At 37.0% G+C, this 24,759-nt stretch overlaps 1 protein-coding gene across 1 annotated transcript in view; it reads left to right on the forward strand.

Moving 5' to 3' along the window:
* Positions 1-24,759, forward strand: part of EPHA6 (EPH receptor A6) — a 971,878-nt gene that overhangs the window by 654,155 nt on the left and 292,964 nt on the right. Inside the window, exon 7 of the mRNA XM_068985421.1 lies at positions 5,540-5,702. Coding sequence (XP_068841522.1) covers positions 5,540-5,702 — 163 coding nt within the window. The remainder of the gene's footprint in view (positions 1-5,539; positions 5,703-24,759) is intronic.

Genomic DNA, 24,759 nt, shown 5'->3' on the forward strand with positions numbered 1-24,759 from the left:
ATTACTAGTTCTTCTTGCCATAAGATTATCATGAGTATTACATAAAGAATGTGTGTGAAAATACCTTGAAAATTGTAAAGCATTGCACAAATCATGGTTGTTACCTTATGACTGCTGGTATATATGTAGATCTATAGGTCTGTAGCAAAATCTCTACAACATAACTCTTAACCACATGTATAATCAAATTGGAGAAGGCAATGGCACCCCACTTCAGTACTCTTGCCTGGAAAATCCCATGGAGGGAAGAGCCTGGTAGGCTGCAGTCCAGGGGGTCGCAAAGAGTCAGACGACTGAGCGACTTCACTTTCACTTTTCACTTTCATGCATTGGAGAAGGAAATGGCAACCCACTCCAGTGTTCTTGCCTGGAGAATCCCAGGGACAGGGGAGCCTGGTAGGCTGCTGTCTATGGGGTCGAACAGAGTCAGACATGACTGAAGCAACTTAGCAGCAGCAGCATAATCAAATTAGTTGTAAAATTTAAGAAAAAAAATCTTATAGAAATCCATTTAGACCCAAAGACTTTATGTGTATGAGTGTATGTGTGTGTGTGTGTGTGTGTGTGTGTGTGTCATCAGCCAAATACTTTAAGAGAAAGCAAACCAATTAAAAATTGACCACTTTATGGGCCTATTGAATCTACTTCCATAAGTGGGACTGGGAAACCCAAGAGAGTAAGATGAGGCATGATGTGAAGCAGTCACAGCAGAGGAGAGCAGGCTTATATTTCTGACATAAAAATTACAGAGTATCATTGCTTAGGTAGAACTTTGATAATTATGTAAGCCAAATCTACTATAGTGCCCTAGAACCTTACCCTAGTGAGCATTCAATAAGCGTCAGTGGAATTAATGAATTTTCTGTATGAGCAAATGAATATCCTGGAGGTGACTTCCCAAGGTACATAATAGAAGCAGAACCCAAACTGAAATCAGGACAGGAGAATTCCATTCCAACCCAGAATTATTTACATGCAGCCTTCTGTTGATACAGATCACATTACCTTTGGTTATAGAAAGATACAGCCATAGTGACTAGACAGCTGAGCCTATTTTCTTTTCACTAAATTGGGTTTCAAATTGAATGCTAAGAGGGTCCAGACTCTAGTAAGAACATCCTTGTTAATGACCATGAAAAGCTGACTTGTATAATAGATAAAGCTTAGCGCATTTGAGGTACATGAAAGATTCAATGTAACAATAAGATTAGACTCCCAGGAAAACTAGATTCTCAGAAGCTGGAAAGGGGCAGTCTTCTCTAAGCTGCAGGATCTGCCCTTGAGAAGAGGACCTTAAATAAATGTCTGCATCTCTAGAGAATAATAGATGTGTATTCTATTTGACAGTAAATGCCCTAGTTCTGGACTTTGTTTTTAGTATATGTGAATAACAATATATAAACTAGAAATTGTATACACATTTATTTTAGGAAATGATATACATATCATTACATTAAGTGCATTGCTACTAAATGTTTTGTCCCACAACTGATAGTATTAGTCATGCTCATCCAAGGGGAAATAGTACAAAAACTGTTTCATGTTCAGCCAATAAGCATTAGTACATAAGACTGCCAGCATTATCTCACCACAGTCCAGTGTGCTTTGCAACCCATGGGGTTATGCCTTTGGAGCTTCATTTAATGTCATTTATTTACTGCCTGACAACCTGTTTTGACCCTTAAAAGTATGCAAATAATAACCTTGGTTTGGCCACAAAAACTAAAAACTAGTATATTTATGGAAAACAGTAAATGCTTAGAACTGGTTAATAATATATCATGAGAACTTATAAAGTACAGTAGTGCAATACTTAGAAATTTGTAGACTTACACTGTATTTGAAAATATATACTGACAACTAGTGAGTTAAGCATGAAATGTAAGAAGTTAGAAGACAACATAATAAATACAAAGAAAGAAGAAAGAAAATAATTTATATTAAGATAAGATATTAAATGAAATAGAAAGCAAAGAACGATAGAGAGATAAAGCCAAAAATTGGTTCAAGCCTCTGGAAAACTTGATCAAGACAGCAAGTACTAAAATTGAATAATATTAAGATGAGAAGACTTTGCTATGGATTTAGCAAGGATGAAGAGCTTGTAAGATAGTATTATGAACACTAGAATATATAAGCTAGCAAAGTTGAAGACATAAGTATCATACAAATAGTAATTCCATATTGTACAAACTCTAGAAAAACTCTCATACATCCACTATTCAGGCATGTTCAGAACTGAGCCCTCCTGGATCTGTGGCAAAGCACCGCCTCTACCTGCTCACTTTGAACTGGAGTTGCTGTGTCACAGAAAGGGAATTGAGCAAAATTACTCTGGGACAGTAGTGCCCTATGCTTGTCATGGACAAGTGCTGACTTGGTTTCCCAAGAGCTTGGAAACACCAGGAGGAGAGAGGGCTGTGATGCCCTGGAAGGAGGAACTCTCGTGACTGCTCTCTGTGCTCCCTTCCTTGGCATGCTCAGAGGAAGCAAGATGTGGGGCAGGGCAGCAGCCCTGTGATGCTGTGATTCAGGCAGAGGATCCATGTGAGCATACTTCCTACTTAGTGATTTTTATTCCAGGGATGTAGTTATAGACATACTTCTGTGTAACTGTAAATATGCTAAAACCTATTTGCAAAAGCAGTTCTTTGCTCCTGGTAACTTTACTGAGTAATAAATTACTATTAAGTTATGTTTTTATGGAGTCTTCCCAGGGCTTCCCTCATAGCTCAGTTATTAAAGAATCCACCTGCAATGCAGGAGACCCTGGTTTGATCCCTGGGTTGGGAAGATCCGCTGGAGAAGGGATAGGCTACCCACTCCAGTGTTCCTGGGCTTCCCTTGTGGCTCAGCTGGTAAAGAATTAGCCTACAATGTGGGAGACCTGGGTTCGATCCCTGGGTTGGGAAGATCCCCTGGAGAAGGGAATGGCTACCCACTCCAGTATCCTGGCCTGGAGAATTCCATAGACTACAGCCCATGGGGTCGCAAAGAGTCGGACATGACTGAGTGACCTTCACTTCACTATGTTTTTGTATTATTATGGGGCCATTCTAAGTAAATTTTTCAATCTGCATCTGTATCCTCTCTCCCTAAGGATAAGACTAAATTCCTTTTTCAGAGATTTAAAATCCTCTCAATCATAATTACTTACTGGGAAATGCCACTCAGAATACACCGTAACTCTTATGTTGCAGAAAATTCTTTGAAAGGTGAAATATTCTCCTCTTCAAGAATGAACGGTCATCCAAAAGTTTTTCCAAACTTCTACCAGAAACAGGATCTTCTCTTCCAGTAGCGCATGCTCAGTTGCTCAGTCATGTCCTACTCTTTGCCACCCGTGTGGACTGTATGTAGCCCACCAGGCTCCTCTGTCCTTGGATTTCCCAGGCAAGAATACTGGAGTGGGTTGCCATTTCCTGCTCCAGGTGATCTTCCTGACCCAGGGACTGAACCCACATCTCTTGCATCCCCTGCATTTGCAGGTGGATTCTTTACCATTGTGCCACCGGGAAAACTGTTTTTCTCCACAGTATGGGAGTTAAGCCCCATAATTATTAAGATCTTGATCTTAGAAAACTTCTTCTTTAAGGTCTTAGGAGATTATTTCTGCCATTGATGATTTTATAGATTTTATTTTCTTGGATTTTTAGCAGGCAGATATTTATTTACTTTCTAATCTAGAAGTGATCTAGGGATAAATATAAGTTGCAGTTTATCTGTTTTGTCCTTTTACTTAAAGTGTTGCTATTGTTAATTCATTTATCTTTGTACAGTTCTATTTGGAGTTAGATGACGAATGCAGTTCCTCAGCTAGAAAGAGAATAACCATGTAGCATGTAAAGTTCTGACAAATATGGACATAAAGTTTAAAAATGACTTTTCAGATAAGGAATTTTTTCAAAAGTAGCATAAGGGAAATTACTTTCATAGTTACAAATCTTGTAGCGTCACTGGTCAATAAATGCAGTTTGATACATTCTGTATGCAGATTTTTATAACTTTGTTTGTTAATCTGGAAGGTCTCCTGGACAACAGATGTTTTCAGGCAAAGGCTAAATGGGATCTTGATGGAACATCAAGACAGATCAAATATAAGCATCAAATGAGTGATTTAATTAATGATCTTGAAAGTTATTTATATCTCTGAGAATCTCTAGATATATTAAAATGAGAATAGTAGAGAATTAGTTCAAGGACCTGGTGGCCTAATTTGACCTATGAATTTAGAAGAGTTGTTCATTTTTTTTTTTCAGCTACCCTGTTCAATTCAGTTCAGTTCAGTCGCTCAGTCGTGTCCGACTCTTTGCGACCCCATGAATCGCAGCACGCCAGGCCTCCCTGTCCATCACCAACTCCCAGAGTTCACTCAAACTCCTGTCCATCGAGACGGTGATGCCATCCAGCCATCTCATCCTCTATTGTCCCCTTTTCCCTCCTGCCCCCAATCCCTCCCAGCATCAGAGTCTTTTCCAGTGAGTCAACTCTTCACATGAGGTGGCCAAAGTACTGGAGTTTCAACTTTAGCATGTTAGAACACCATAAAGTTATTGAACAGTAACACTATACAAAAGCAGAATTGAGTTTAATGTGTTCCCAGCACCAGCATATCATGGACAGTCTCTTAAAGGCACAAGTAAATTGTTCTCAGGTTATAGACAAGACAAACCACTTACGAGACCCTGAGTGACTAGGGCGTTCCGTTAGGTGTGCTTCCTGTTAGTGAGGAGAGAGAGTCAGTTAGCTGCGGGTGACCAGGAACCAAGCCTCCAGTCCTGCCTGATTTCTCAGGTGTGCTGTCTTTTGTACTGTTCTCTGTCTTTGATGCTCCCTCATGGACAGATTGTGTAGAACCTACCTCACAATCATTATGTATCTTGTACATCTTTACAAAATAAACTGTGGTACTTTTTCAGAAGAGTATATTCTCCCTCAAAAGAAAATTTTCAACATTTTATGTCTTAAGTTGCATTAATTCAGTGTTACTACTAGGGAATCACTGAGTTTCAGAACAGTGCATTTGATTTGGTATAAAAGATTTCAAACTTTAAAAAACAATTAATTTATTTTTCCTTTCACCCACAGGTCTACCCACGGATAGCGCCGGCATTTTGGCACTACCTGCGGGTAGAAGTGAGTAGCGGGTACTTGAATTCTCCCACCCTTGCTCCTTGCACTCTGCTGGTGTGGTCTGACCTAATGTGCCCATTTGTTTAAGATGCAGTTGCCATCTGTGTACACGTGCTCTCACGTCACCACCGTTCCTTAGAGTTGGGTCAGAAATCCAAATCGCCAAAAATACAAATGCAGTTTATATAAGATAACCATCATTCTCAATAAATTTCCAAATCAAGACCATATCATATGCATCATAATTGATAAATAACTAAATGCCAAATTATGGAAAACCATGCTTGTACCACTTTTTAATCAATATTTTTGATAGAGCATAATTCCTCAGCTTAATTTTACAGTGTCTCCAGGTAAAAGTAGAATAACTGCTTCATTCCCTTTCTCTTCTTTTCCTTGTCCCCAGGAGCATGAGCAACTCACCTATTCCTCCACGAGGTCCAAGGCCCCCAGTGTCATCATCACAGGTCTCAAGCCAGCCACCAAGTACATTTTTCATATCAGAGTGAGGACTGCAGCAGGATACAGTGGCTACAGTCAAAAGTTTGAATTTGAAACAGGAGATGAAAGTAAGTTTCATACAAAAGTGTAAAGTAAGTTGTTAATTTAGTGTGGTTTCAGTCTGTCCTGCTAGCTGAAAATCTAATGTCCCAAATTTTGAATAGTCTCATTAAGCAGAATTCTATTCATGTAAATACTCATAGTCATTTCAGTTAATGTGTCGGGGCTATCGTTAAATATTTCTATGAAATGCCTTGCTCTATCACAATTGTAATGTAGCCCAAATATGTCTCTTTATGCAGAATTCATCACGCAGACCATAACATAGTGAGTCTCAATGGATGGTGTTTGCCTAACTGTTCACCAGTCTCGGCATCATAACATGATACTAATGAATACTTGGAAGAGAATAAAGCCATGAGTAAATGATTTTAGCAGTTAGTTCAAAATTCTTCAGCTTTGGCTTGTTCAATTCAGTTTAGTTCAGTCACTCAGTTGTGTCCAACTCTTTGCGACCTCATGGACCGCAGATGCCAGGCCTCCCTGTCCATCACCAACTCCCTTATATTAGATCAATAAAAACAGTGGTCAAGAGACAAACTCCACTGAAATGCACTTAAGTTCAAATATAGGTGCATGGGCTTGATTAGAAACTCAATTTCATAGCCTCAATATATTAAAAACCAAAATGAGAGATAAGGAGAGTAAGGTGTTCCAAAGTCATGTAACATGGCATTAAATGTCATGTTCATTCTAAACCCAGCTCCACCATTGATTTTTTTTTTATTATTTTAGAAATCTGTCACATTGCTATCTTTGTAAGGATTATATACATGGTTTTTGCTATGTACTTAGGCAGCAGAGGTGGCTCAGTTGGTAAAGTGTCTGCCTGCAATGCGGGAGACCTGGGTTTGATTCCTGGGTTGGGAAGATCCCCTGGAGAAGGAAATGGCAATCCACTCCAGCTCTCTTGCCTGGAAAATCCCATGGACCGAGGAGCCTGATAGGCTACAGTCCATGGGGTTGCAGAGAGTCGGACAAAACTGAGCGACTTCACTTTTCAGTGGAAAAATATCTAACTATTTAATTACAATAAAAACATTGTTAACATACCTATATTTGTCTAAGAATTCAATAATAGCAAATTATTATAAAAATTCTTATATAAGATTTATAAAAATTCTATAATGATAATAATAGCTACCATTTGTTGAGCCTCTCATAAGTGCCAAAAATGATGTGCAGTATTTTACATGTGTTATCTTATTTAAACATTTCAACATCCAATAAGACCAGTATTATTTTCCTAACTTTACTTACGAGAAGTCAGAAGCCTAGAGAAATTGAGAAGTTTGCCCAGATTCACATGGCTGGTAAGAAAGCTAAGTTAGAATTAGAAACTGAAGGATATCTTCTTCCAAGGCCTGTACTCTTAACTACTCCAGCATCCTGCCAAGTCCTTTTGTTTGATCAGAAAATGCTAATGGTAAGACCACTAATTAGATCACAGTTGCCCCAGTTTATCACTCCCGAAAAGTGAGTACTTTACACAAATTATCTTTTTAATTCTGACAAGATTATAACTCATTTTAGAAACTAAAGTAGCTTTATCCAAATCTGATAATCAATAAGTGGAGGTGCAGGATTAAACCCTTAGATGCACCCGACAGCTGCAGACAGCAAAAGTCATGTTCTGAATTGCTGACTTGTAAATGTCACGAAAGTAACTTTTTTCTACCCTTGAAGAGACATAGTGTTTGAGACGAGTCTGGAAAAATATGTTCGTGTAAACCTGGATTTTGGGTGCATATAGAGTGACTCCCAAGTCAATTTACAGCCTGAAGGAAAATCATTTAAAGGATCATTTTTTATCTGGTTAGCTTTAAATTGCATTTTCAAAGCATGCTATTTATATCTAGAAGAAAGTTTCAGTGAATTATGTCATAGTAGAGTATGGGTAGGTTTACTATAAATTTAGGAATATAATGATATGAATCCCAACTGACAGCATCAGTCTTTTTCTCTATACACTCTCCTAGGGCATCTTTAAATCTTTATAGCTTTGGTTTTTCTTTAGTACTCTCTGAACTATTGTAATGTCAACTTCCTTTTTAAGTTCTCTCTTGCGTATTCTGTTTAATTAACTGACTTCTTAGTGCTTAGATATGGGGTGTGAAGTGGGGAGGTGAAATTACTCTCTCATTTGATACAGGTTCACATTTTTTGAAGTAAGTAAAATAAAGTAGTTTACAGTGTAATCCTCTTTGGGCATATCTATTTTACTTTGTTCAACATTTAGTTTACTAAAAACTAATGAGACAGTAATATAAAATAAGAAATAATTCCTTGCAAAATCATAATGTTCTGAATTAATTACTTGTGCCCTACAAACACAGTACTAGAGTATCACCGTGACTCCTCTTGCTGTTTTAGACCAGTGGTTGGATTTTTTTCTGGAGTCAGAATATATGAGTGAAAACTGACCAACATGTTGAAATTTTATGACTGGTGGCACTATAAAAAGAGCCTCCCTGAACTATAGCTATTAGGATCCCCTTTTCCTAAGTCTATAGAGCAACCTCAGTATATATGTGGTACAGGAAGAGAGAGAGAATTGATTGATCGATCTATGGATAAGTAGGTAGAAAGTCAGTCATATTTAGTTACAAAGGAAAGACTTTTATGTTTGGATACTAAAATTCCATATGTCTGCAGGTCTTTCTTAGGACTAATAACATATAGCTAAATATTTTAAATAATATTTTCACTAAGAACATTTATTGAATGGTTATTATGTACATACAGGTCTTTTTATTAGGCACTGTAATTGAACCCCCTCCATTTTTTTGGAAAAAGATTTAACAAATTACAATAAAATACAGAATCGGTAGTAAGAAATAAGAGCATATGAACACACACACACATATCCTACACAGTTAGTCAAGTACAGGCCTTTTTGGCTTATATGGATAAAACAACAGAAAATTTTATCTGCCTCATTTTTGTTTTTATTTCTGAGCTCATTTTTCTGGAGAAAAATGTGCTTCTCTCAACAAATAAAATAAAACTGAAAGAAAAGAAACAACAAAGAAAATAAAATTGAAAAGTTATTTACATAGCCCATAATGGTATCCAAATTCTTACAAACTGCTTGACAAACCATATTTGATTTGATATTAATAAAATCTGTGAAAATCATACCTACATTGTTAAAAATAAATAATTTAATGATAAGGAAATAAAGCATTTGTTTTTATTTAAAACACCACCAATATTTTTCTGATATTAAACATATTTTACAGAAACAGAAAGTACTTTTTTAGGTTCATTTTTGAAACCAAAATAAGATATATCCTGCTATATTGCAGTCAAATTAAACATTTTACTTATATACTATAAGAGAGCTTGTGAAGCTGTCAAAAGGTAGGAGAACCCATAGCTTGGAGCCAATTTTTGAAAGAATACTGGGACTTGACATGTAATTTACCTCTTCCATTGCCTTAACGTTTATTCAGATGATCCAGGAGACTTAATACACAGTCAGCATATAAACAATTCAATTCTTTTCCCCTAAAAGATTAATTATACATTAAATTTTAACAAAATGTAAATTTAGGTTTTCCACTGTAAGCTACCTGAAGCACTTTTACAGCACAAAAGCCATATCTGTCAATATTTTACACTATTATTTACCAAAAGTAGTAATGATGGACTAGATTTATATCACTTAAATAGCCACATAAAAATCATTATGATCAGCATTAACTAACCCAAATATAAATTATTGAATCGTGGGGTTTCAAATTAGAACCTTCTGTCTTACATGTTTATACAAAAAGTGTTACATAGATACAAATGAATAAATTTAATAGCTTAGTTATTTGGAAAACATCCATAAAATTTAGCTATTTTATGATGTTTTCATATTTAAGCAATTTGATTAGCTTTAACAATTTTTGGATGGGAAATGATCCTGAAAATTAAGGTGCAAGATGTGTTTCTGATTTCTTCCTTAATCTATTTTTCATGCCCTCATTTGACTAATTTTTGTACTCAACTTTCTATACACTTAAAAACTACAAATCATTAGATATATTCTACTGAGCAATATGTGAATTTCTCAACAAATATTCAAGTCTTCTTTTCATCTAATCCAAATTGACATCATTTCTGTCCTATCTCCCTCTAGTTCACATACACCCTGGGAAAACATATAAATTTTTCATACATGAAATTTTCTGACTGTTCATCATATCTAAGCTGCATCTGTGAGTTCCAACTGTAATATTCAGAAACCTATCACATTCAAAATGGTCAGTCCACTCACATACTACCCCACCTAAAGTGTTTTTGATCAGTCCAGTGAGAAATAATCACTCTTTCCTCAGACTTTCTATGATATTTTATTGTGTGAGGGCTTAATTCTTCACTAAGTTGTTAACTCCTTGCAGTCAAGAACTGTAACATGTGTATCTTTGAGTCTCATAAAGTATCTTATACACAATTTCTAATACACATTTAATTAAATATATGAAGAATGTATAATTTCAAAATATGGAAGAATAGCATGTTGTCTTCCAGTCAAAAAGAAAAGAATCAAATATTTTTCTTTCCCACAGTAAGCAATACTGCTTGCTATATTTTAGATAATAAGCTGTAACTGATTTGAATGGTGTAGAAATATGATGTATGCCTTTTTAGTTACAAATTAATTGTTAGTTCTAAAGTTTGGAGGCATTTGAAGTAGAGTAAAATGACTTTTTTTGTTCTTAAATAGATTTTCCTCTTTAAACACCTTTTAAAAAATAATCTCTATTATGTTTGATTCAGTCTATTTGTTGAAACCCAACCTGGACTACTTTAATTACCAAGGATGAAATTAGCTACATCATTATTAACAGGCACTAGAAATTTGGGGGTGATTATTAATGGTAAAGCATGAAGCAGAAAGAGGACCAGCTGACCCTGGTGGAGTAATAAAAAGTTAATTAATCAGGCAGGAGGCAGATTTCATATTTATGAGTCTGCTCAGAGGAGGATGAATTCCAGTATATGAGACCTTAATTTGAAATAATTTTCAATCAATAGCACACTTTCAATGTTGGCAGCCATAGCTATCTAAATGCAAACATCAGTAGGAAAGGAAAATTTTCTAGCAGTTAGGTTGTCTGAATATAAATTGTCTTCCCTTATGATACAATGAAGATCTCTCATAAGACTTTTTGCTTAAGCTAGCTAGATGCTTTTTCAGCATGTCATAAAAGAAATCCATACTTTGGTGATAGAAGTTTAAGGTAACTTCTAACGTTCATATTTTATAACAATGGATCATATTTATTGAGTTATAATTAGGCTTCAAATACTGCTTAATTATTTATGGCTACTAATATACTTACAACCTTTGAAGGGGGTGCTATTGTCAGGCCTATTCTATGGATTAGAAAACTGAAATATAAAGTTTAGTAACTTACCAGGTCCCCACAACTAGTAAGTGTTGAAATGGGGATATTTTACGGCATCAGGTCCTTTTCATGCTAAGAATTTGGACTGAGTTCCCTTTCTACCCATTCAGTGTTTTTACTTTTCTTATTCAGGTTGGTCACTACTTCTAATTTTCTACATGATTATTTTTTATTCTTACCTCCAATTCTCCACCCTCCTTTAACTAATGATATTCCTCCTTAAAATAATATGTGATTGATTTTCAGAAGACTATAATTATTGACAAATCATTATGCATTAACTTCAGAGGGTTATGGGTGTTTTAAAATAGATTTATCGATTAATGCACATATGGTAGACCTAATGTGGCACTATACAGGGTCAAAATGATGCAGTCAGTTTGATTACCTTAATGTGCAAAGACTTGATGAAGAGTAACTATTTGCATAGAAAATAGAAGTCTCTTTTTAAGAAGCTTGCATTGACAAAAAAAGATATTTTGTTTCAGTTTTGCATGGATCCAATAAAGATTTTAAATGATGAGAACCTGGCTTATGTACCATAAAACAGATTGAAAGCCTTAATATGAAAATGTTAAAGATTATAAGTTTGCTAAATGGGCTGGAAAGAAAATCATTAACTATTAACAGGTACTTAGAAGTTGTAAAATGTGTGTATCAATGTGCAATGTTACAATTTGGATCAAATCTAAAGGGGAATGAACAATCAGCGATGGATCTATTTCTTAGAATATAGTTTTTAAGACAATAACCTATAGAAACATAAACAAAAATATGATTTCTTTGGGATATAAGCTGTCATTCCTTGACCGGATTTTTTTTTTTAAATCAAGAGCCATTTCCTATTCATTTTTGTACCTTATGTATTGCTTTGCATGAGCCTGGAAATACAAAAAAGAAAGACAAAGATAAATAATATACATTCTCTGTCTTTCAGCTCACAACTAACCTCACTACAAGCTCTCATAACAGAGTTCCTTATTTATGTCATTTCTAAAGTCTAATTTTAATTTGACTTGATCTGAGATAAGATGGATTTTTTTCTATCAGACATCATATAAATTGCCTAAATTTTTCTGTCAAGTTATTCAACTTTACAAACTTGAATTCTTTAACAGAGTAAAAAGTGTTCTTAAGACAGTTCAGATTGCTCTAAATTTAGTGAAAAATATATTCTGCATGTAATACTTGAAGATTTAGAGTCATTCTTTCAGCTACACAAATCAGCTTTATTGACTTCTGTTGTGAAGTGGCTTTTTTTTTTTTAATGTCATATTTTAGTTGTTGGAAAAGCATCAAGGGCAAAGTGAAGGAAACCTCATCTCTTAATATAACCATATGGAACCTATCCAGAACTACTGGTGTGATTCTTAATTATGGTTGACCTCTCACCCTCATCTGGTGCATGATCATGTATTATTCTCAAGGCGGGGTTGAATTGTGATGTTCAGTTATTGCTTCTATAATGCATTTAGGGTAATTCTGGCTAGCGTAGGATGATGTCCAATGGCAATACATAGGTGTGGTTCTTACAGCAAAGTTAGAAACACGTGATGTTGGGATCAAAATGTCCTTTAGAAGCCATGGACCGCAAGGGTTTTACAGCCCAGAGCCTTGGTTCTTTTCATAACTTTATTTCCTATTTCTCACTTGAATTCTATCCACCTGGTAATCTGTCATTTTCAGAGCCAAAAAAAAATAATAATGTGAGTTGAATGAAAGAGTTGTTAAAATGTCCAAGTCAGGTGAAAAGTACTTTATGTAAAATATATAAATACTAAACATTATCTGCCAATGTCAAAACATAAAGATAAACATAGTTTGAATTTTACTCGCCACAGTACCAATATGCAGTAAAAAATAATTTAAATAATCTAATGCAACATCTTTTAACTGTATATTAACCCAACATAAGACATCTATCTGTTTTTGCCTTTATCTTATGGTAAAGTCACAATACTGAATGGATAGATATTTATAAAATAAACCCAGCCAGCTCTACATGGCCACTGTGAAGAATTAAGAAGCAGCTTAAGTATTTGTGTTACATGTGACTTTTTCAAGGGAAACAGTAGTTTAGTGAATTTAAATTGAGTAGCAGGTATTCTTGGCGAAAAAAAAACCGGAGCCATTTAAAAGATTTAGCTGTGTATGCACAAACCTGAGCAAGACATGCATGAGTGTGTTACTGGCTATACCACAGGCAAAGGAGCAAAGTGTGGCAACCTTGCCACCAGATATAAAAGAGCTGATTCACAACAAACTGAATTCCATATTCTCTTAAGTGTTTGGAACACTGAGCGTCCTTTGGAAATACTTTTGGACTATAAGTATTTTAAAATTAAACAGTTATTTTATATGCACGGTATACAAAACAGGAAAGCAGATTGAATGATTTTTTTCAACAATCAGTTTCAACTTTTCTGTAAACAATAAACATTGTAATATAACTTACTGAAGTTACCATACATATGTATATGTATATATTTTTATATATGTGTATGTGTGCATGCATGCTAAGTCACTTCAGTCGTGTCCAACTCTTTGTGACCTCATGGATTGTAGCCCACCAGGCTCCTCTGTCCATGACATTCTCCAGGCAAGAATACTGGAGTGAGTTGCCATGCCCACTTCTAGGAGATCTTCCCACTCAGGGATAGAACTCGTTTCTTATGTCCCCCGCATTGTTAGGCAGCTTCTTTACCACTAGTGCCACCTGGCCAGTCCATATATGTGTATGCTGTGCTGTGCTTGGTGGTTCAGTGATGTCCAACTTTTTGCGACCCCATGGACTGTAGCCTACCAGGGTTCTCTGTCCATGGGGATTCTCCAAGCAAAAATACTGGAGTGGGTTGCCATGCCTTCCTCCAGGAGATCTTCCCAACCCAGGGATCAAATCCAGTTCTCCCACATTGCTGGATTCTTTACTGTCAAAGCCACCAGGGAAGTCCAAGAATAGAATGGGTAGTCTATCCCTTCTCAAGCAGATGTTCCCAACCCAGGAACCGAATTGGGGTCTCCTGCATTGCAGGCAGATTCTTTACCAGCAGAGCTACCAGGAAAGCCCTATATATGTGTATCTGTTCAGTTGTTAAGTCATGTCCAACTCTTTGTGACTCCATGGACTGCAACACGCCAGACTTCCCTGTCCATCACCAACTCCCAGAGCTTGCTCAAACTCACGTCCATTGAGTCAGTGATACCATCCAACCATCTCATCCTCTGTCATTCCCTTCTCCTCCTGCCTTCAATCTTTCCCAGCATCAGGTGCTTTTCTGAGTCAGTTCTTCACAGCAGGTGGCCAAAGTACTGGAGTTTCAGCTTCAGCACCAGTCCTTCTAATGACTATTCAAGACTAATTTCTTTTAGGATTGACTGGTTTGATCTCCTTGCAGTCCTATATATACATATATAATATATTCATATATGATATACATATGTCCTACATTTATACACACTTTCTATCCCCATTCTGAGATGAAGGAATAATATTGACAATGTTTCCAATGTTGTTGCATGAGTTTTTATCCTTAGAAGTAAAAGAGTTTATTTCTAACTTTGATACAAAGTTTGTTCCTAAATTTGATATAATGAAAAGGAAAGTAAAGAGCACTTGAAAGGAAGCAGCAAACAGTAAAGCACACAGAAGAATGTTCAGCTGTTCAACTTATTTATTCATTCCTTTACTCAATCAAAAAATATTAATAAGGGCAAGATATAGAGGCAAGCACTGGGATTCAAAGATGAGAAGAATAAACTTGTTCCTGGCTTTCACAAAAGCTAATTGAGAGGTTCAGAAAATTACACAAGGTTACAGTACAGGATTACATGTGATGCTTCAAGGAGCACACAGAGAAAAACCCAAATATGTCAAGGAAAGTTTCCAAAATAAAAAAATACCTTGAAGGAGACTTTAAAGTTAAATAAAACTTCACTGTCGAAATTATGGGGATAGAGGATGGGATGACAGGGTTGGGGACTCTCTCGTGTGTGCAGGTAGAGATGAAATTGTATCAGACTTTCTAGCAACAGAAAAAAAAAATTCAATATGCTTAGGACTGTGGTTCTCAAAGTGTGAATGCTGCGGCAGAGCCATCCAGCAACACCTGGGAACATGTTAGAAATGCTCCTTTTCAGACCCTAACTCACACTTAGTGAATCAGAAACTCTGGGGTCCAGGGGTCAACCGAGCACTCTGGTTTAACAAGCCTTCCAAGTAATTTCGATCCATGCTTTACTAAGAAAATCAGCAACTTCATCAGAGCGTGCAAAGGACAGGGGTAAGGAATGACAGGCTGATGATCCTGGTATAGGAAATATAGGGTAAGGGGCTGGATTCATAGACAGGGGCCATATCATGGCATCTATTTATTATCTTGCCGCTGAAGCTAAAACCTTCTTGAGTTTTTATTTTTCTTCCAGTTATCTGTTGTTTTGGAGACAGAGAAGCCTGTCTGAGCAAGCTTTCCATAACTAACTTTTCTGAAACCATTGCTAATACATCTAATTATTTCATCACCTTTACTTCATCCACCCTAAAAATAAATCCTTCCAAATATATATTCATTTCCATAACTATAGCTGTCATAACTTCCAAATTCCCTGGAGACGATTTAGGTCTTAAAAATTCACCCTTACAGAATGTGCTGGAACCTTTGGAATCATCCATTTAAATTCTAACACATGCTTACTATCTGCCAGCATGTGAGTCTGCATATTTCTCCTTGACAGTTCATATTTGGTTTCTGGACTTTCAAGACACAGTGAATTATGACCTGCTCACCAGAGCCTCCTGAGAAAACTGGAACTGAGCCATCCTTCAAATGAAAGTTGGTCAGTTGAAGAAGTCCTGGAAATTAAGTTATCTGGAACACTTCATGAATCTCGATATCCTAGAACTAAAAGTGCTATGTTAGCAAAGCAAACTTAGACACCAAGATAAATGTCCCACACGACTGTGTCACTGAATGACCCCAGGCTAGGTTACTCAGTTGTATGTTCTAATTGCTAAAGGAAAATGGTATATTCAGGTAGAAAATACAGGACTTGGTATCTTGGCTCATGAGGATTCTCCACTATAGACTTTAATTCCTCATCAATTAAATAAAGGCAATGTGCCAATTTATCTTCCCTTGCTATAAAAATGAGAAACTTTGAAGTGAAGTGAAGTGATTTAGCACTTGGGCCAGACCAGTCTGCACCCAAGCTCTGCTACTCTCTAGGTATTAGACCCTGAGGAAGGCAGTTCATTTGTTTAAGTTTTAATTTTCTCATCAGGACGCAAAAAATGTATTCATTCGTTTGTACACTGATTCATTCAACAAGTATCTGTGAGAACCCCTTCTGCATCTTTACTAAGTGCTATTCTACATGCACTTTCCCAAGAGGCACTAGTGGTAAAGAATCCACCTGCTATTCAGAAGACATAAGAGACGTGGGCTCGATCCCAGGGTTGGAAAGATCCTCTGGAAGAAGGCATGACAACCCACTCCAGTGTTCTTGCCTGAAGAATCCCATGGTCAGAGGAGTCTGGCAGGCGACAGCCCGTGAGGTTGTGAAGAGTTGGACACGACTGAAATGACTTGGCACGCACACATTCTACATGCTAGAAATAAAGCAAAAACAAAGATTCCTGCTCTTCGATAGCTTATGGAAGGAGAGAAACAGAGGAGAAAGACAGTACACAAGCAGTAAGTATAATAGTTAGAATGTCAGGTGCTGCAGAGCTAACGGTGTGTTACCTCAATCTCTCCTTCAGGAGAGCACTCTGCTTTTTCTTTCAGCTCATGGGAGCACTGCTTGCTGAAGACTCAACAGTTGAATTCCTTACTGGGTACTGCCTCTGTTCAAAAGAAGTTAAATGCCCCAGAGACAACCCCTCTTTCCCCAAGGGCAGCCAGAGTTGAAAACTTGCTCAATGAGAGGCACAAAGATTAGTCTCATCACTTCAATTCAGGACAACTCTGAAGGGCCAGTTCAGTTCCAGAACTACCTGAGATTGGCTGAGGTCTTTCTAACCACCACATCGCAGTTCAACTACTCCATTTTCCCATTTCTGCTTCTCTCACTCTCCTGCATGTCCATGCTGAGGTCACTCTTCAATAAACCTACAGCATGCAGAGCCCCATAGAAGAGTCTGTGTCCCAGGAAACTCCCATCTAGGAAAGATGATGGAAGTGCTCTGGAGAAGAGTAAAGCTGAAGGGAGGTTTGTGAGTGACTCCCTCCTGTTGTGGTTATGAAATATTAACTCTCATTAGAACCTTAATTATCACTGAACTTGGCAGCTGGCAAAAATGTCATAGAAAAGGGCCTTGCCCTTGATCATGAAGAAAAGGAGAGATGGAAAGGAAAGCATACAGAACAAGGACATTTTTATGATAGCAACTGGTTAGAGCAATTCCATTTGTCTGATAGTTCACAGATAAATAGACAACTAAAGAGGAGCAATGAAGAAGAATTTTGGTTAAAAGCTCAAGCTTTGCACTGAATCCCAGATTTAAATCTTTTTTAAAAAACATTTTATTTTTTTATTGGAGAGTGTTTGTTGTTGTTGTTTATTCTCTGTTGTGTCTGACTCTTTGCAACCCCATGGACTATAGCCCACCAGGCTCCTCTGTCCATGGGATTTCTCAGGCAAGGATACTGGAGGGGGTTGCCATTTCCTTCTCTAGAGCATCTTCCTGACCCAGGTATCAAACCCACTCTTCCCTTATTGTCAGGCAGATTCTTTACCTTTGAGTCGCCAGGAAGCCCTGTATTGGAGTTTAGTTATCTGTATACATGTATCTATTCTTTTTTCAAATTCTTCTCACATTTAGGTTATTGCATAATATTGATCAGGGTTTTCTGTGTTATACTGCTTCCTAGATATCAGATTTGAGTAAGTCAGTTAGCCATCCTATGTCTCAGTTTCTACGTTTGAAAAATGGGGAGAACAATGCCACCCACTTTCTAGTGTTCTTCTGAGTATGCAGTGTAAAATTCTTAGCAGATTACCTAGCCTCATGTGGTTAGAGCTCACTAAGTATTGGTTATTAATACTGACTTTGAACTGAAGTGTTAGTCTCTCAGTCATGTCCGACCCTTTGTGACCCCATGGACTGGGGCTCCCCAGGCTCTTCTGTCGGTGGGATTTCCTAGGCAAGAATACTGGCGTGGGTAGCCATATCCTTTTCCAGGAGATTTTTCTGACCCAGGGATTGAACCCTAGTCTCCTGCCTTGCACACATACTCTTTACTGTGTGAGCCACCAGGGAAGCTCAATACTGACTTTATTGGTATTAATTTTCAACTCTGACACTCTGTTTCAGCAAATTCAGCACTATACTTAAAAAAAACTAAACAAAACAATATTCTTCATGTCTTCTTGTAGAATGTAGACATTCTACAATAGCAACCAAGTCATTCTCTGATTTTTCCCTCTGACATTTATTTTTCATGCCCATTTTTAGCTTAGTTTGAGATTAGTTGGCTAGTTTTAGTGTTGGTGTTTGCTTAATTTTTACAGGTAACATATAAGGATGAGTGAGATTACCCAAGATGAGATGACCTTCCAAGGCTTAAGCATTGAAGGTTCAGCCAGGAAACCCCCACACTTCAACTTGTGAGATATGTCTCATTGCAGCAATATTATCTTGTGGACCCAAAACCACTGTCTCTCCTATTTCAATGTAATCAAAGTATTTATGGGTCAGGCTACCTTTCTTTTAAATATTTAAATTACAAAAAGTCAAGTGTCAACAGACAGTGTAGCATAATGGTTAGAAGCTCATACTCAAAAACAGACTGTTTGTTTATCTGGTTCTGCCATTTCTCCTACATGACTATGGGCAGGTTACTTAAACTCTGTGCCTTAATTTCTCCAATGATAAAGTGAAGCTAAAAATACTACTATATCATGTGATTGTTGTGAAGATTCAATGGATCAGTATCTGTGAAGTGCTTAAAACTGTGAATGGCATATGAAAGCACTTTAAACAGTGTTTGTTATAGTAATTGCTACCCTTCTTCTGAGGGAGACTCCTTCACTGAGTGCAATATATATTTTCGAGTGAACCTGTGATAGAAAAAGAAAGGAAAATAATTAAGAAGAAAGTAAAGGAATGTAATTCTGCTGAGAATGCTCGCTTACGGTACCCTCTGTGGAATCCTCTTCAGTTTTCAAATAGAAATGACGTGATTTATGTACCCATAACCACCTACCCCACTATAAATATTTAAAAATTAAATAAATAGCTAAACAAATGATTTCCTTGCAAAAGAATATGCAACCCACAGAAAATCATATGTACCTATATATTGAAATCTATGCTTTTGACTCAGAATAGGTATCAATTATGCTATGACTTCTATAAGTAATAACCATAAAATATCTTATTTGATGAAAGATTTTTACTTTTGCGAATTATGGAATAATTAATTGCAGGTTGAGAATTTTTAACTTTTATAAAGTCACATTTTTGCTTGCAAAATGACTAGAAGGAGGCCTACTCCATTCTTTTCCAAATTAACCTAAGTTGCATGGCCAAACAGAGCACCAAGTGGAAACATACCAAGGAGATTTAGGTTATCTAATTACCGTTAGTACATTCTTCTTTTTTCTGTCATGTTCTGCACTGCAACTCAAAATGCCTTTTGAATCCTTTTCAATTGTTGACAGCTAATTTCTGTCCATTAGAGAGTTACTTCTCACTGTTTGTATTTATCCATCTTAGGAGCTGCAACTTTTTATAACCAGCTATCTGTCTTTTTGTCATTTTCTCTCTCTCTTCTTGATTAACTGTCCACTGAGATGATAGATTTCAAATGATATTAAACATAAACATGTAGTTAAGATATGCAACTAACACTCGGTCATTTTCTAAGTTATGCACTTTAACAATTACTGTTTACTTTTAAGGATTTTAAAAGTATATCATTCATAATTAGACTCTATCCTACCTTGAGATTATGAATAGAAGCAGGCAATATAAATTTAATGAGGTTTTATTAAAAACATACTTTTGCATATGGAACTGTCTCTGTCACCATTTCCTCTAGTGTTCTTACTGCCTAAGATAGAGAAATATTTTACAGAAAATAAAGGTCAAAAGTAAGTAAATAAAAGGTCAATAGGGTAATTCTATTCTTACCTTGATCAGTGACATCCAGAGACTGCTAAGGCCTTAGAACTTGTATACATAAGAAGAGAAAGAGCATCTTACTTGGCCCATGACTGGGAAGATAGTTGAGAGAGTCTTATATGCAACCTTAGCTTAAGACTTCCAGTAGCTTATACTCTGGAAATCAGGGGATTAGGACAAGCGAAGAATGTCAATACTCAGTAGGGAAAATAAAAGCAATTCAGCAAATACTTTCTGTCAACCTTCAAAAGAGAAGCAATATAGAAAAATTCACTGGAAACTACCTAGATTATATACACCTCCATTGCTGGGGGTAAGGAGTGGTACTTAACACATGAATCAATCCAGTAAACATATGGAATTTAGAAATTCTTCTCATGGGTTTTAAAGGAGAATAGAAGTGACCTCTGTTACACTTTTTGCTAATTATCTAGAATTACTTAAAATATTGTTTAACAGAATGCACCCAGACATATAAATAACTGATGTAAAATCATTAATATCATTCATTAGACTTAAGAGAGAATTACAGTTAAAGTTACATTTCATGTTTTAGGAATAAAGCTGAATGCTTGCAGCTGTAAGTAGCATGACTTTTCCCACATACATACTAACGTATCTAAATTGCCCTTAATTTTTATGAGTGCTTTCTTAGAAACTTTGATTAACTAAACAGAGGATTGTTGGTTTTTTCACTTGCATTTCTCTCCCCCCTAAAAATTATTCAAGGCTGTTTCAAACACATGTAAAAAAATGTTTCGTAAAGTTGTACTAGAAGTAAAAGATTAGTTCCTTAAAAACAAGAAGGAACAAGTCTTGTCTTGACAGTTATTACTAGCAGCGTATGTGTGTGCCATCTCTACTTCTGAGACTTCTGGCAGCAGCAGAGACTAAAGAAGTGGTCAGACTCTTAATATTAAGCCCAAATGCTGTAGGAAATATATAAGGAGGGAATTAAGATTAGTGGCCTCAAGCAGAGTTTTTTTCACCAAATGCAGAAGTTTTTTCATGTGATGTTTTCTGATTACAACTTTTAATAAAAGCAGGCCTGACCGAGGTAAAGCACCACTGCTTGAAGATGGCTTTTCCGTTGGTATCACTTAGTCAGTCAGTTCAGTCGTTCAGTCATGTCCAAGCTAAGTTAACAAAAAAGAGATACAAGAATATGCCAGGTAGGACTAGAGAGGAAATATGGGGAGTAAACCTAGGCTTCAAAAAGGGCTGAAACAAGAAATCAGAAAACTCTTGAAATGAAAGGCAGTCAGTCTTTCCATTGGTCTACACAGCCATGCATCTCTGTTTCTCTCTCTAAAGACTAGTTTTACCTTTCTGTGTTCATTTAGGAAAGGATATCTATCTGCCCCATGGCTTGCAAATTCACATTTCCCCTTCATATCAATCATGGATTAAAATTGGCAAGTACTGTGAATCCTATCACAAATTCCTGGAAGAGAGGCCATGAGTAACCCAGTGTGAATCAGATCTCCATCCCTAATCCAATTCATGCCTGGGAGCCTGAGCCAGAGAGAACAGTCTTCTAAGACCCTACCCTGGGGTGGAGGCAGTTTTCAGAGACAGGACTGAGGAGATATCCTAAGAGATGCTTGAAAAGTGTGAAAGTGAAAGTCACTCAGTCATGTCCCATTCTTTGCGACCCCATGGACTATACAGTCCATGGAATTCTCCCGGACAGAATACTGGAGTAACAGTCTTTTCCTTCTCCAGGGGATCTTCCCAACCCAGGGATCGAACCCAGGTCTCCCACATTGCAGGCAGATTCTTTACCAGCTGAGCAACAAGGGAACCCTTACTAAAATGTTAAGGCTAGTCTTTAATGAGTGCTTAGATTCTCTATTCTTGTATTGAGGGATGATGCAGGTGCTTTAAAAATAAGATGAAGAAGATGCAGAAATCTTTCCACTATTAAGGCCAAGATATCCAACCAATATTTTTGCTCATGTGAAAATAAAATCTCCCCACATTTGCACTGAAATGGGCTGCAGGCAAAGCAAAGACTGTCCTTAGGAAGCAGATTTGGATGTGCTCCCAGAGTTAAACATTCTGTAGACTGAAAGCCTAGAGTTTCACACCACAGAGTACTGTGGAAAGATGATGATTCTGGCCTGGAAAACAGGTGTTTCAAGTCATCAAAGCAGGTGTTCCAAGTCATCAAAAAGAAGCCTGAGAACCACTCCCATATATTTTGAGTTGCATAGTTGTGCAGCATGCTTTCTGGGATAAGCCATGGGGAAAGCATGTTGTACAAAATAGAATAGGTGGTCTAGTTTGTAGACTTTTGGTCAATTACTTTTTGTCTGCCAAAGAAAATGATTTTAGTTTTGATAAAGTTGATGATTATACAATTGTTTATGCTAGTAGTAAATTAGCAGAGTTATTTATATCCAGAAATCAATTCTAGTTTTTTAAAATGAAACCCAGGGCATCAACATATTGAAACAGATGTATTATTCTACAGATGTCTACCAAGGTGGCATATATGCAGTTTGTCTACAATCAGTATCAAATTGTGAAGATACCGATTTAAAAGATGAATAAATAAAACACAGTACTGGTTCATATTACATGAAATTGTTCATGGCTATGTCAGAAAACCTTTCCCTTTTAGTTCACCATACTTTTATTTTTTGACGTTTTTAAAAGCTTTATTTATTTATTTAATTTTTTGGCTGTAGTGGGTCTCCATTGCTGCTCGCGGGCTTTCTCTAGCTATGGCAACTCTTCATTGCAGAGGTCTCTCTTGTTGCAGAGCAGGAGCTCTAAAGTGCTTGCTCAGTAGTTGTGGCACATCGGGTTAGTCCGCAACATGTGAAATCTTCCGAGACCAGGGATCAAACTCATGTCCCTTGCATTGCAAGGCAGATTCTTAATCACTGGACCACCAGGGAAGCCCTAATTTACCATTCTTTTACAGTGGCATTTACTATCATGTTTTCAGCATCATACTAAGCCTCAGTTTTAAGTTAACTTGATTCTCTAGGCAAAGAAGTAAAAATTTAGTGAGAGGTCAATATACAAAGCAAAGAGTGTTATTTTCTTGAAAATAATGGCAGTAGAGTAATACTGTGCCTAGCTTCTTGCTTCCAATGTAGAATATTTAACTTGGAAACCTCGCTTGTGGTCTCTGGGACAGCATAATACTTGAGGGACACTCAGAAAATTGAATAGAGCCATAGTTTTGTAGGACTATGGCCTTTTTAAAAATAGGGTTGCATGGAAACACTACTATATGTAAAATAGATGCTGATGCTGCTAAGTCGCTTCAGTCGTGTCCGACTCTGTGTGACCCCATAGACAGCAGCCCAACAGACTCCCCTGTCCCTGGGATTCTTCAGGCAAGAACACTGGAGTGGGTTGCCATTTCCTTCTCCATTGCATGTAAGTGAAAAGGGAAAGTGAAGTCACTCAGTCGTGTCTGACTTCTAGCGACCCCAGGGACTGTAGCCCGCCAGGCTCCTCCATCCATGGGATTTTCCAGGCAAGAGTACTGAAGTGGGGTGCCATTGCCTTCTCCGATGTAAAATAGATAGCCAGTGGGAATTCACTGTATAACTCGGGGAGCTCAAACTAGTGCGCTGTGACAACCTAGAGGAGTAGGATGGGGTAGGAGGTGGGAGGGAGGCTCAAGAGGGAGGGGACATGTGTATATCTATGGCTGATTCATGTTGATGTATGGCAGAAACAACACAATACTGCAAAACAATTATCCTTCGATTAAAAAAAAATTTTTTTAATAGATAAAATAAAAAAGGATTGATTCTCTGTAAATCTTTCAGAACCAGTTATAGTGATTGGTTAAAGGTTGAGGTAAATGGTTTGGTATTACTCAGAACAGGCTTCAAACAATTTCAAGCAATGAACAAAAACTTACCATACAACTTATTCACTTTCAGGGGATAATCAAATGAGTCCTGACATAAGAAGTAGCAGGTTCCTATTAGATGCCTGGGATCTAAATTGCTTAGGACACAGTGCTTGGGTCCATAAAACTGAGAGAAATTATAGTCACATCCCCAACATTGCTGGTTTCTGTGCTTTCATAAGATACTTCTACTGATGCCATACATGGGACAACTGTAGTCTCAAATCTCCTTTATCATTAATGAGAAAATGAAGTAAAAGTCTTCCACAGGAATTTGTTTAGATCCAGATTTGGTGGTAATGAGTTTATAATTAGATGGGTTTAAATTGAGCAGATTTTTCCACAATCTGATTTTAATATCCTGTCATGCTCAACTTGCCAGAAATGTCAGTTCATTTGTTTTTATTTTTCGTTTGTGTTTACATCCATGCAATTTTTATTAAGTCAGTGCATAAGATCTATTAAATATATGCTAAACAGGACTGATTTTCCCCTGAATCTAATCTGTCTGTTAAATAGAAAAGGAATCTTCAGGCAGAGAATTTTATATTCTTTGTTTAACAAAAAGTTGTTTTATAAAAGTAACCCTCCCCCATCCCATTTTACCTTATCCTTCCAGTCCTATCCATCTAGTTGTGGGGAAAAACACACTCAGGAGG

Source organism: Capricornis sumatraensis, chromosome 1 (assembly GCF_032405125.1).
Source record: "Capricornis sumatraensis isolate serow.1 chromosome 1, serow.2, whole genome shotgun sequence".
NCBI classification, from domain to species: Eukaryota; Metazoa; Chordata; class Mammalia; order Artiodactyla; family Bovidae; genus Capricornis; species Capricornis sumatraensis.